At 39.8% G+C, this 14,800-nt stretch overlaps 1 protein-coding gene across 1 annotated transcript in view; it reads left to right on the top strand.

Annotated features, from left to right (window-relative positions):
• The window catches only part of LOC129554722 (doublecortin domain-containing protein 1), a 94,409-nt gene that overhangs the window by 11,237 nt on the left and 68,372 nt on the right, over window positions 1–14,800 (top strand). Inside the window, exons 4-6 of the mRNA XM_055423783.2 lie at window positions 2,815–2,914; window positions 5,861–5,996; window positions 7,656–7,809. Of these exons, the coding sequence (XP_055279758.2) occupies window positions 2,815–2,914; window positions 5,861–5,996; window positions 7,656–7,809 (390 nt within the window). The remainder of the gene's footprint in view (window positions 1–2,814; window positions 2,915–5,860; window positions 5,997–7,655; window positions 7,810–14,800) is intronic.

Below are 14,800 nucleotides of genomic sequence, written 5' to 3'. Positions count from 1 at the left end.
TTTACAGGTTTTCACACATTTAATCTGTACGATATCCCTATGCGAGAAGTACTGCTTTGTCTACCTTTTACAGATGGGGAAAATTAGGCTCAGAGAAGTTAAGTAGTTTCTCCAAGGTTACAGAGCCTATTCACGAGAAGGCTAAAGTTTGAACTCAGTCAGTTCAGTTCAGTTCAGTCGCTCAGTCGTGTCCGACTCTCCGCGACCCCATGAATCACAGCACGCCAGTCCTCCCTGTCCATCACTCCTGGAGTTCACTCAAACTCATGTCCATCGAGTCGGTGATGCCATCCAGCCATCTCACTCTCTGTCGTCCCCTTCTCCTCCCGCCCCCAACCTTTCCCAGTCAATCTGACTCCAAAGTCCACATTCCTTATTAGGCACTGAAGAGTCAGTTCCTTTCTTTTCTCTCCATGGATGCTGGCTGGCACATGAACGAGCTGGAGGAATTCAGTACAGAGGAAGCTGCTAATCTCTAACACAGCTGCTCAGACCAATTAAATTCAGCACTATTAAAATAGGGTTTCCAAGAACGGAAGGAAGAAAAATCTGCCAACTTCCTATTCACTCTCTTCTCCCAGTTGTCCTAAAACTGAAAACTGCAGTAGTCCAAAATTCTCCCAGGAAAATGTGAATGGGAGCAGGTTATGATGATGGTAACTCTCCTTAGGTCACGCTTGGATCTAGGGTAAGTAGCAGAATCTTTGGGCAGCATCCAGAGAAAATTAAGCAAATCTTTCAATTGGGCTCAGTCCTCTTAAGTCCCCCCTCACCCACCCATCCCTCCACCCCAGCTCCTATGGATGAGAAACCTAGCCCCGTCCTCACCAATCCATCAGCCTCCAGGGTTGTGACAGGAGAAGCAGAGACTGAATTCCCACTGACTTATTTCCTTCTAAGACCTCTCAGGAAAATGGAAGTCTAATTACTGGCTTAAATTTCTTTATGCCATCTAAGGAAATAAAATTGAGAGATATTTTTCATACAACTGGGTTTTCTGGATGAGCACAAAGTCACTTCTAACTCATTTACTATAGACAGTACATTTTAATAGAAAACCGCATTCTTTCAGGCATGCCCCATCATTCCGTTTAGCTCTTCTTCCATTCTACCTCCTTACCTCTACCGTAAATGACTATATGAACTCCACCTCTCCATCTCCAGCACACCGTCCACTTTTCCGACAGTTCTCTTTCTAAAAAGCAGATCTGACTGCACCATTCCTCTGCCATAATACCCCCAATGACTTCCTGATACTTACGGGATAGAGGCCACGTTCACTAGTCTGGCATCCTAAGTGGTTCCCAACTGTTTCCTATCTTCTTTACCAGCTTTATCTGGCTCCACCTCCTGTCCACAAATCCAGCTCCAGCCATGTAAAACTTCTCTGAATCCTAACCCTATACTTGGTGAACTCCTATTTATTCATCAAAGTGAAAGTGAAATCGCTCAGTCGTGCCCAACTCTTTGCAACCCCATGGACTGTAGCCTACCAGGCTTCTCCATCCATGAAATTTTCCAGGCAAGAATACTGGAGTGGATTGCCATTTCCTTCTCCAGGAGATCTTCCCGACCAAAGGATTGAACCTGGGTCTTTTGCGTTGTAAGGCAGACGCTTTACCATCTGAGCCACCAGGGAAGTCCTTATCAAAGCCCACCCCTAAATGTCACTTCCCTAGCTGATGCTTCCCTGGAGGAATTTGTTGTTTTTCCTCTGTGTTCTCACAGCACCCTGGCCGGGTGCCTGTGACAACTCCACTAGTTCACATTACACTTCAGTTACTGACCAGTCTCTCCCCCTGACTAGAGAGGAAACTTCCCAGGAAACAGGGCAACTGTATCATTCATCTCGATATCCACAGGGCTGGCTCAGTGCTTGTTTGAGGGGGGAAAAAAATCACTATTGAATGTTTGCTGCTGCTGCTGCTAAGTCACTTCAGTCGTGTCCAACTCTGTGTGACCACATAAACGGAAGCCCACCAGGCTCCCCTGTCCGTGGGATTCTCCAGGCAAGAACACTGGAGTGGGTTGCCATTTTAACCTGTCAAAAATTCCTATTCGAAAGGGACTTAAAGGGCTATTAGGAATCACTTCTGGTGGAGAGAGATGAGGACCTGCTGGGTGATGGATGTAACTTTGGAAAAAGAGTAGAACTTCAACAGCAAAAGCTGAGGAAGGTGTTTTATATGGAAACAAGAACAAGAGAAAAGACCCACAAATAGGAAAGTATAGGGATATGTTAGGGCTGCTTTCCTGGAGGCTCAGATGGTAAAGAATCTGCCTGCAATGTGGGAAGAATCTGCCTGCAATTCGTGAGACCTGGGCTCGATTCCTGGATTGGGAATATCCCCTGGAGAAGGGTACGGCTACCCACTCCAGTACTCTAGCCTGGAGAATTCCATGGGCTGTATAGCCCATGGGGTCGCAAAGAGTCAGACACGACTGAGTGCCTTTACAGGGGCATGTTGAGGAGTGAAAAGTCAATAATTATATATGTATATATTATTGCTTGTCGATGATGCTTGGCACTGTGCTATTAAGCACATTTCATAATCAACCCTTAATCTTCACAACAACCTTGACAGGTAAGAAATTTAAGCTTAGAGAGTTTAAATAATTTGCCCAAGTCCTATACCTGAAGAGGGGGAATGAGATTCAAAAGGCATTTGATAGATTCCAGGACTGAGCTGTCAACTGTCCCACAGTCCTGTAGAACTAGTTGTAGTTAATGACCCACCTTGATTTCTTTGATTTATTCTCTTCTCTGCTGGAAACTTTCCACATGCAAGGTCAATTTTTGTGTCTATATTACAGGTGCACTGAAATTTTAAATTTACCTTCTGCAGCTCGGAGATTGTTCAATGAAAAAGGGAAGGAAATCTTCACCCTAAAAGAACTTCAAAGAGATGAACTGGTAAAAACATGACCATGAAATTAGGAATATTGATATACTGGTACTATTAAAAGAAAAATATTTTTCAATATAAGACTTCAAGCACCATCTTTTCCTCCTATTTTTTTTCTCACAATTATCTTAATTCAGCAACCATCAGAAAGTAATACAGATTATTGTTGCATGCTTTTTATGTGTCAGGCATGATTTTCAGGGCTGTCTGTATATGACAGAACTCACTTAATGCTCATCACAACCACCTTACAAACAAATGAAGGCAGAAACTGGAGAGAACCAAATTATTCCCCACTTGTGATTTCTGCCCTGCTCTTTTAAGGAGGTAAATTCTATATTGTTTTTGAGGTTTTCAAAATGTGGTTATTTAACAGTTTCTTCCTAAATGATAATTTCACCTTTTCAGAAAAAAAAATCATATCTAGTTTCTCACACACTATTTGAGTGCTTGGGTTTCCCAGGTGGCTCACTAGTAAAGACTCAGCATGCCAATTCAGGAGACAAGGGTTTGATCCCTGGGTCTGGAAGAGTCCTCTGGAGAAGGAAATGACAACCCAGTCTAGTATTCTTGCCTGGAGAATCCCATGGATGGAGGAGCCTCGTGGGCTACAGTCCATGTGGTCACAAAAGAGATGGACACAACTTAGTGACTAAACATTTCAACAACGGCAATTTGAGTGATTGGAGAATGCTAAGAAGTGGAAGGACTTTAGCTGCCCAGCCTTTTCTCCCACTTACAGAATTTGAAGTATCAGCTCGAGAAGAAAACCCACTTTGATGGATGCCTGAAATTCTTTGAACAGAGAACCAAGCTTGTACCAAATTGTTGGAACTTGACTCAGGCTCTGAATGTCAAGACCCCTTGAAAGAGTTTTAAGCCCAAGTACCATTGACTAATATTAGAGGCAGCATGGCAGATTGGAGAGCCTCTGTTCCTGGAGCTTGCTAGATTGTGTTTTGAATCCTAAGTCTATCCCTGCCAAGTGTCTTGTTTGTTTCCTTCTAATATTTTTGTTTTTGCTGCTGTGCTTATTCACTATGTTGTTTTGGAAAGAATTTAAGGTTGATGCAATAAAGCATACAATGCAAAAAGATAAATCTAATTTAAAGATAAGTCATTGAGGCCACCAGGGCAGAGCGAGCAGTAATGAAAGGAGACTGAAATGGAGTCAGGAGTGATTGTTAAAAGATCCTGCACATTTGCTAGAAATGAATCTGTCCAACTGTTCTGAGCCACCGACATGGAGATTGAAACATGAACAGTCACATGATTAAGTATGTCCGTGAGAGAAGAAGAACCTTGTTGATCAGAAAGAAGATATTTTTCAGGAAACTTCCCCTGGGTCGACATAGAAAGTATGTGTGATTAGCGAGTGACCTCAAAAAAGGCAGCATTGAGTTGTTTTTTTTTTTATCAAGTCTTTCTCAATATATTACTCAATTTTTTCTCACTTCAAAGAAATATGTATTTATTTAAGGACATTTAGAAAGTACACATAAGCAAAAAGTAAAAGTATCATCCATCATCTCAGCATCTAGAAATGTCCATTAACAGTTTGATACATATATTACAAGTTCATTCATACCAGTGGTTGTTGGAGTTTTCTGTGAAGTTTTCTGTGAACTGACACTTCCTAATATTCACAGGCCATATGGAATCTATTGAAATATCAACTCTGTCACTGTAGCACAAAAGAGTCACAGATATGCAAATGAGTGGGTATAGCTGTGTTCCAATAAAACTTTATTTACAAGAGCAGGCTGTGAGCAAAATTTGGACCTCAGCCCTCCCTGTAGCTCAGATGGTAAAGAATCTGCCTGTAATGCAGGAGACCCAGCTTCGATCCCTGGGTCAGGAAGATTCCCTGGAGAAGGCAATGGCAACCCATTCCAGTATTCTTGCCTGGAGAATTCCATGGACAGTCCCTGGAGTTGCAAAGAGTCAGACACAACTGAACAACTTTTATTCATTCATTCATTCCCAGGTGGTGCAAGTGGTAAAGAACCAGCCTGCCAATGCAGAAGACGTTAAGAAACATGGCTTTGATCCCTAGGTCAGGAAGATCCCTTGGAGAAGGAAATAGCAAACCACTCCAGTATTCTTGCCTGGAGAATCCCATGGATAGAGGAGTGTGGCAGGCTACAGTCCATGGGGTTTCAAAGAGTCGGACACGACTGAAGTGACTTAGCACTTAGTGACATAATTTACAAACTCCTGATTTATACCTATTTATCCTCCCCCACTGGAGAAGACTCTTGAGAGTCCCTTGGACTACAAGGAGGTCCAACCAGTCCATTCTAAGGCAGATCAGTCCTGGGTGTTCATTGGAGGGACTGATGCTAAAGCTGAAACTCCAATGCTTTGGCCACCTCATGCGACGAGTTGACTCACTGGAAAAGACTCTGATGCTGGGAGAGATTGGGGGCGGGAGGAGAAGGGGACAACAGAGAATGAGATGACTGGATGGCATCACCGACTCGATGGACATGAGTTTGAGTGAACCCCGGGAGTTGGTGATGGACAGGGAGGCCTGGAGTGCTGTGATTTATGGGGTCACAAAGAGTTGGACACGACTAAGCGACTGAACTGAACTGATCCTCCCCCACATCCCTCCCTTCCTTCTTTCCTTTATCTCCTTTATTTTTTCTACAACTTCTTATTAATATTTTGAATTAATTAAAGATTCATAGAGATTCATAGGAAGTTGCAAAGATATATGGAGAAGTACTTCTTTTAGTACAAAACCATAGAGATCCATCAACTTTGTTGCGTTTATCAACAGATTGTGCCTTTTTATCACTAAGCATTATTCCTTTTATCACTGAGTATGATGCCATAGTTTGTTTCACCATGTTTCACTTATTATAGGGTGTTTTGATTGTTTCCAGTCTGGCATATAATAATGCTGCCATGAGCAATTGTGTGAGATTAGAGGCTTATTTCTTTGGTAGGTGTACGTTTCATGTGGTGAACATTGGATCAATCCTGACCTGTCCATTGCTCAGCAAAAGAAGCAAATCTTCCTAAGGAACTTAGCATCAGATATTTCTAAAATTCAAACCTTCTGCAGTATGCATAAGATAGAGGGTAAGCATTGGAATTATTTACCTTCTCTCTCTCTCTATGTATATATATATATATATATATATGTGTGTATGTATATTTACCTTCTCTCTCTATGTTTGTGTATATATATATATATATATGTATGTATGTATGTATGTATGTATGTATGTATGTATGTATACACACAGCCAAAAACAAACCCTTAATGATATGGCTTTTTAAAAAGAAATTTGCTTGTTTAAACAGATTATATTTCACCCCTGCATCTTACTATTTAGTGTTAGGCTAATTTTTATATTTAACCAAGTTGCAATTTTAATTCACACTGTACTTTGAATGTGCAAGGAAAACATGCTTTATTTTGTCTTTAACAAATTGGGCCTTCTTTGTGAACCCCAGGTATATCCCCAAAGGAAAAGTTTAAATGTACTGTCGGGTTTACATTTGTCCCATCCATTTAATTAAATAAGCACTATAGTGAAGGCTTTCAGTTTTCCCAGTCTCCAGACTCTCACTTTAGTTCTTCTCTTGGGGGTGCAGATCCTCTTGCTTTCGGGGCCCTGCTGGCTGAAGTCCATGGCTGGGTGACATTGCCATTCTTCTGGCCCAGACAATGCTTTGGGTGGGGTAGTACTTCCTACCTGCCTCCACCTCTCCTATGCTCTCTGCAGGCTGGTTGTGGCTGGGTAGCTGTCTCTGCAAACCTTGCCACAAAACCTCTTGACCCCTGGCTGGCAGCCACTTCTGCAAAGTTCCCCTGCATGACTGTCAGTAAATCCTGGGTCATGGTTGCACCTCCTAGAAACCAGATCCAGCTTCACGTAAATTGAAAGGGTGAGGACAGCTCAAGAGGGAACTCATCACCGTGTCCCGAACAATGGGCAGTGTCCTCAGTGTTTCCTCATCTAGCTAAGACACCTGTGGGAGGAAATCATGACACCCAGTGCTGCTTTTCCACCTTTGTCTGTGTTCCACCACAGATTCCCTCAGGCCCAGAAATGGTGGGGTTCCTCCAGCTCAACTTTGAGATTAAAACTGTGATGAGTTAAATGGGAGTTAAAGGGATTTAGAAAAAAAAAAATCCTAAGTCATGACAGTGTCATCCTGACCTGCATGGCCATAGTCTTGTGCTTGAATGTCAAAACTGTATTTGTACTTAATGCTTTCCTCTTGTAATGTTGCTCATTTCCTCATGGTCTTCCATCTTCCCTGAAGGATACCCCAGGACCAGAACAAAGATCCTATACATAGAAAGGAAAAAGAGAAAATTCATTAATATAATTTAAAATAGTATCTTAACACTGTATATTACACTTTGCATGTGTCTCTTAAGGCACTGGGAACTTTCACTGAGCTGTCTGGGATCCCAGAGAATGATCTAAAAGCATATGTCTAGATAATATAACCCATTTGAATAGTTAGAATTTACAATAGCTAGCAGCTTATTTTTGGAAAGACCTATTTTTGACTGAAAATATCTTGAGAGGAAAGAATCTACAAAAATTAAATTAAGTGAAATTCAATTTATTAAAGAGCAGCTATCAATTACACTTAGAATGTATTCTCTTAGACACAGCAGCTGGAAAGTTTCTGCATTTTTATTTTAACATGTGTTTTCAAAATCCTAATGCTCTGAAATCATAACTAATATGTCCTTGCAATTTGTGCATTTTTGTTCAGCTCTTGTTTTAGAAGTCCAAAGTGACATTGTATCTGGAGCCAAGCTTGCTGTGAGGAAACCAGTTTTTGGAAAAGAGAAGCAAATTATAGAACCAGAGGAAAAGCAAATGCAAAAAAATGCTTTAACATCAGAAAATGCTTCCAGTGAAATTCTGTAAGTAATCAGTGTGGCCAGAAAAGCTATTCCTATTGAACTTAGCTCATTAGCTCAGTAACAGTGAAGAGCCCATGCAGGGAACCCACATCTAGTTTGTGAAACTGATGGCATTTGAAGAGCTAGTATTTAATTAATTTCCTGGCAAAAGGATAGAGCTGGAGCTTCAGTGTTCAACCATCACAATGATCTACTTTCAAAAATTCTGTTATGATGCTACTATTTTTTTTAATTTATTTTTTTATTGAAGGATAATTGCTTTACAGAATTTTGTTGTTTTCTGTCAAACCTCCACATGAATCAACCATGGGTATACATATATCCCCTCTCTTTTGAACCTCCCTCCCTCCCCATCCCAGCCCTCTAGGTTGATGCAAAACCCCTGTTTGAGTTTCTTGGCCACACAGCAAATTCCCGTTGGCTATCTATTTTACATATGGTAATGTAAGTTTCCCTGTTACTCTTTCCATACATCTCACCCTCTCCTCCCCTCTCCCCATGTCCATAAGTCTGTTCTCTATGTGTGTTTCTCCACTGCTGCCCTGTAAATAAATTCTTCAGTACCATTTATCTAGATTCCATGTATAAGCGTTAGAATACAATATTTATCTTTCTCTTTCTGACTTTATTTCATAGGTTCTAGGTTCATCCACCTCATTAGAACTGACTCAAAGGCATTCCTTTTTATGGCTGAGTAATATTCCATTGTGTATATGTACCACAACTTCTTTATCCATTCATCCGTTGATGGACATCTAGGTTGTTTCCATGTTCTAGCTATTGTAAATAGTGCTGCAATGAGCAATGGGATACATGTGTCTTTTTCAATTTTGGTTTCTTTAGGGTATATGCCTAGGAGTGGGATTGCTGGGTCATGTGGTGGTTTTATTCCTAGTATTTTAAGGAATCTCCATACTGTCTTCCATAGTGACTGTATCAATCTATATTCCCACCAACAGTGCAGAAACATTCCATTTTCTCCACACCCTCTCCAGCATTTATTGTTTGCAAACTTTTTGATGATGGCCATTCTGACTGGTGTGAGGTGATATCTCATTGTTGTTTTGATTTGCACTCTAATAATAAGCCGTGTGGAGCATCTGTTCATGTGTTTGTTAGCCACCTGTATGTCTTCCTTAGAGAAATGACTGCTTAGGTCTTTTACCCACTCTTTGATTGGGTTGTTTGCTTTTCTGGTATTGAGTTGTATGAGCTGCTTGTATATATTGGAAATTAATCCTTTGTCAGTTGTTTCATATGCTATTATTTTCTCCCATTCTGAGCGTTATCTTTTCACCTTGCTTATAGTTTTCTTTGCTGTGAAAATCTCTTTTGTTTAATCAGGTCCCCCTTGTTTACTTTTGTTTTTATTTCCATTACTCTAGGAGGTGAGTCATAAAGGATCTTTCTTTGATTTATGTCACCAGGTGTTCTGTGTTTGTTTTCCTCTAAGAGTTTTATAGTTTCTGGTCTTATATTTAGGCCTTTAATCCATTTTGAGTTTATCTTTGTGTATGGTATTAGGAAGTGTTCTAATTTCATTCTTTTACATGTAGCTGTCCAGTTTTCCCACACCATTTATTGAAGAGGCTGTCTTTGCCCCATTGCATATTCTTGCCTCCTTTGTCAAATATAAGGTACCCAAAGGAGCATGGGTTTATTTCTGGGCTTTCCATCTTGTTCCATTGGTCTATGTGTCTGTTTTTGTGCCAGTACCATGCTGTCTTTTTTTTTTTTTTTTAATTATTTTATTTTATTTTTTTTTGTGACTTTCTCAAATTTTATTTATTTATTTATTTTTTATAATTTTTTTTCTTTACAGTTAAAAGTATTTTTATTAAAAAAGCACAAATGCAAAGAAATGAACAGAGGAAAATTTATGCGTCGAACCATGCTGTCTTGATGATTGTAACTTTGTAGTACAATCTGAAGTCAGGAAGATTGATTCCTCCAGCTCCATTCTTCTTTCTCAAGACTGCTTTGGCTATTCGTGGTCTTGTGTTTCCATATGAATTGTGAAATTTTTTTGTTCTAGTTCTGTGAAAAATGTCATTGGTAATTTGATAGGGATCACATTGAATCTGTAGATTGTGTTTGATAGTATAGTCATGTTCACAGTATTGATTCTTCCTACCCAGGAACATGGACTATCTCTGCATCTGTTTGTGTCATCTTTGATTTCTTTCATTCAGTTCAGTTCAGTTCAGTCGCTCAGTCGTGTCCAACTCTCCACGACCCCATGAATCACAGCACGCCAGGCCTCCCTGTCCATCACCAACTCCTGGAGTTCACTCAAACTCATGTCCATCGAGTCGGTGATGCCATCCAGCCATCTCATTCTCTGTCATCCCCTTCTCCTCCCGCCCCCAACCTTTCCCAGCATCAGGGTCTTTTCCAGTGAGATTTCTTTCATTAGTGTCTTATAATTTTCTGTGTACAGTTCTTCTGTCTCCATAGGTAAGTTTATTCCTAGATATTTAATTCTTTTTGTTGCAGTGGTGAATGGGATTGATTCCTTAATTTCTCTTTCTGATTTTTCATTGTTAGTATATAGAAATACAAGTGATTTCTGTGTATTGATTTTGTATCCTGCAACTTTGCTCAATTCACTGATTAGCTCTAGTAGTTTTCTGATACTCTCTTTAGGGTTTTCTATGTACAGTATCATGTCATCTGCAAATAGAGCTTTACTTCTTATTTTCCAATCTGGATTACTTTTATGTCTCTTTCTTCTCTGATTGCTGTAACTGGGACTTCCAGAACTATGTTGAATAATAGTGGGGAAAGAGGGCACCCTTGTCTTCTTCCTGATCTTAGGGTGAATGCTTTCAGTTTTTCACTATTGAGAATAATGTTTGCTGTAGGCATATCATGTATGGCCTTTACTAAGTTGAGGTAAGTTCCTTCTATGCCCATTTTTTGAAGAGTTTTAATAATGAAGCAGTGCTGAAATTATGAACAACCCAATTATAAGCACTGAAATTGAAGCTGTGATCAAAAATCTCCCAAAAAACAAAAGCCCAGGACCAGATGGCTTCACAGGAGAGTTCTATCAAACATTAGAGAAGAGATAATGCCTATCCTTCTAAAACTCTTTCAAAGAATTGCAGAGGAAGGAACACTTCCAAACTCATTCTGTGAGGTCACCATCACCCTGATACCAAAACCAGACAAAGACAGCACAAGAAAAGAAAACTCCAGGCGGTATCACTGCTGAACATGATGCAAAAATCCTCAACAAAATTTTAGCTAACAGAATTCAGCAACACATCAAAAAGCTCATGTACCATGATCAAGTTGGGTTTACTCCAGGGATGCAAGGATTCTTCAATATACACAAATCAATCAGTGTGATACACCACATTAACAAATTGAAAGATAAAAACCATATAATCTCAATAGATGCAGAAAAAGCCTTTGATGTTACTGTTTTTAAAAAGACTAGAATCTTAGAACTGGGGACATTTATTTGAAGAGTTCATCATGTTTTGTTTCCATCAGCATGGACTTTAGGAACAATCTTCCTTTCTGTGTTTCTTCCTTACTGGATTCCAGCTGAATGTATGTTAATGTGAGTTACCATCCTGGATTGCTGGAATAGCTTTCTGGTTGGTTTCTATCTCCATAATCTCCTTCCAGTTCACCTTGAAGTTTCGTCTGTGAACAATCATCTTTCTAAAGCACAAGATGGCTTTATACAGTTCTTCAATGGCTACCTACTGCACACAGAAAACAATGTTTACTCTTCAATTCCAAGCCCTTCTGACCCTCATCCAGGCCTGTGTTAACCCTCATTTGTGCCCACATGCCCATCTCCTCTCCATACTTTTTCTTTCTGCCATGTGAACTCCAAGCTTCAGCTCAGCGGCTGCAAAGCTGTCAGCTGAACATTGCCTACTCCACTGACGCACTGCTGTAGGCCTGACCACGTACTCATTTCTCTCCAACTGAGCTACCTTGACTTGCCCCATCCTCATTGGTGGAAGGACTCTTTATCATTGAAATCAGTCATGACAATGATTGTGCTAGCAATGTACCTATCAGATGCTTACCCTCTCCCTCACCAACAACTACCAACTTGGGAATTCCTTGAGGGCAGAAACTGTCACATGTGTTCTGCGAAGACCAGGGAAACTAACTTTTGTCATCATTTACAGAATAAATGAAGGAATCATCAAATGAGTTTCCAAATTATGAAACCAGAAATAGTTGGTCAATTACGATTGTAGTAATTGAGAATTAATTTATACATCATTGTTACCCATTGTTTTAAAAGATTTTTTCTGTCCTCATGTATAAGAATATTAACTTTTATGTCAGTAATCAAACTTCCTTATTTTAGTGGGTAATTCGTCTGGTCCTACATCCTGACACTAAAAAGGCACCAGAAAGGAAAGCCTTCAGAAAGAGAGTGATTTGACTTATATGATATCTTGGTCAATCATTAGGGAATGGGCCACAAACTTTCCTAACATCCCCTCTTATTGTTCTTCTAAAGAATGTATCACCTAGCCTCTGAGTTATTATACTGTACTTTGGAAAAATCAAATAAGAAAAAAGAAGTGATATCTTTGAGAGCAAAGATTCTTGTTCTGGTTCATAGATTTCATCAAGGCCTGGAATCCTTGATCTAAAAGTTCTTGAGTCCATTCGACAAACACAATGCAGAAGCATGATAACTATACTTAGCAATATTGCATTGTGTATCTGAAAGTCATCAAGGGAGCAGATCTTAAAGTTATTATAAGAAAAACAATTTGTAACTATCTGCAGGGATGGATGTTAACTACATGTATTTGTGGTGATCATTTCACAATATATACGAATATCAAATCATTATGTTGTATACCTGAAACTAATATAGTGCTATATGTTATACCTCAGGTTAAAAAAAAATGATGTAGGAATGTCCTGTACCTTGTAGGCAGGATCTTTTAATCCAGTCTCTTCATGAATACTCCTAGTTGACAGGGGGATCACTATTTCGCAAGGCAGTCCATTTTCATGTTGAAATAATGATTTAGAATGTCTCTATTCGATGAGTCCACCTGTGTAAAGTATTTGAAACTTATTGTCATTAATCTTCTGGGTTGTATCTTCTCCAGGCTAACTTTCACTTGGTATTTGAACCATTTCTGATCACTTGAACCCCTATCATCTTATATTAAGTAAGCACAAAATTTCCCTAGACTTTCTTACATATGTTTGTATGGAGATTTTTACATATTTAAAAAGAGGAGGAATAATTTAAGGAGGGACATCTGTAAAGCAAGAGGTTAGAACATAAATCTGGAAGGAACTCTTTTGATCAGTTCGGTGCAAAGATTGCTGATAGAATAAGAAACAAATGGAAAAGAAATTCTGAGGGCACTAACCTCTGCATTGATGCTTTGTGGAAGAAAAGACCTTTGGAGCCTGGAGTTTAAAAGGAATTTTCTCATTTCTTCAGAGCCTTGTATCCAGGCCCTGGTCACTTCTTAAGCCTTAATGTACTACCTTTCCCTTCACTTATTATATACCTGTCACACTAGTTTCTTTCTGTTCCTCAGTGAGCCATGTATGTTCTTACTTTGGAGCCTTTCCGTTTGTTCTAGAGTGTTCTTGCTTCAGGTCTTGACATGACTGGCTCCTTCCCGTTGTCCAAGTCCCAACTCAAGCATCATTTCTCAGAGAAGCCTTCTCTGACTCCATTGCTGAAGTAGGTCCTACCCCACCCTACCCAATTTTTATCACAATTTCCTGTTTTATTCCACCTGTAACACTTAAATTGCTTATTTATTCTTTTATTGGTCTATTATCTCTCTTCTTCCCACTAGCTCCATGAGACTTTATCACTCTCCTCTTTCACTTTCATCAAGAGGCTCTTTAGTTCTTCTTCACTTTCTGCCATAAGTGTGGTGTCATCTGCATATCTGAGGTTATTGATATTTCTCCCAGCAATCTTGATTCCAGCTTGTGCTTCATCCAGCCCGGCATTTCACATGATGTACTCTGCATATAGGTTAAACAAGCAGGGTGACAGTATACAGCCTTGGCATACTCCTTTCCCAATTTGGAACCAGTCTGCTGTTCCACGTCCGGTTCTCACTAGTGGACATAAATGAATCAATAAAACAAGATGTTTGTTTAGGTTTCTGTTTTAATGGCTGTTCTAAAATTGACTGTACTGTACTTCATTTGCTTGGAAGCTGAAGAGCATACAGACTGCCCAAGTTAGAAGATAAAACATCTCAGCTTGGAGGAAAAATCTTGTTTACACCTTGCTGACTGTGTTAAAACTGACTTTATTTTTGTTGTTGGTCTATTTTCATTAAAACAGATGAAGTTGGTGGGAAAGCTGCATTTTCTATTTTCAACACATGATGGCACTATTTCTCTTTTTCTACTTGAGAAGCCTGTTCTGCTGAAGTTCTGAATGAGGCAGTTGTTACCCACTTCATATCCATATGTAATACTTTTGCTACATTTGAAAAGTGTATGGTCTGCTCTTCTAAAGCAGGACTTGTCCCTGGAGACTTGGGTACTTTGATACTGCTTGCAGTTACATCCAAGTTGTTGGCGACCACAACTTCCCCCAGAGAACTTTATTTGCACTTATGCACATTTAGAGGACTGAAGCATGCTAGCTGCTTTGCCTGTATATGTATTCTGCCTCCGGCAGAGCAGCGCTCGTATTGTATCATGATCCCACGCAAGCAACTGCACCCTGAACTGTGCCTGGGAACTTGATATACTCACATCTGCATGGTGGCTATGCGTCTGTTCACGATTTCATCTAAATAAGAAGCCAGGAGGCCCACTCAGTTATTCAGACTATGACTATTTAAGTGTTTTTGTATATTATTCTCTATCAAAACCTGGCATGTTTGTGCTGGTGCTATTTGAGTCTCTCTAGATTTTTCTACTGAGAGGAAAAGTTAATTAAGATTCCTTAATATTGCCTAATGAGTAAATTTTATGAAACCTAGTAGTCTAGGCTGTCTGTTTCAGA

Source organism: Moschus berezovskii, chromosome 14, assembly GCF_049115385.1.
Source record: "Moschus berezovskii isolate FMDL1 chromosome 14, NW_MosBer_1.0, whole genome shotgun sequence".
NCBI lineage: Eukaryota > Metazoa > Chordata > Mammalia > Artiodactyla > Moschidae > Moschus > Moschus berezovskii.
This window is presented reverse-complemented; position numbering and strand designations above follow the sequence as displayed.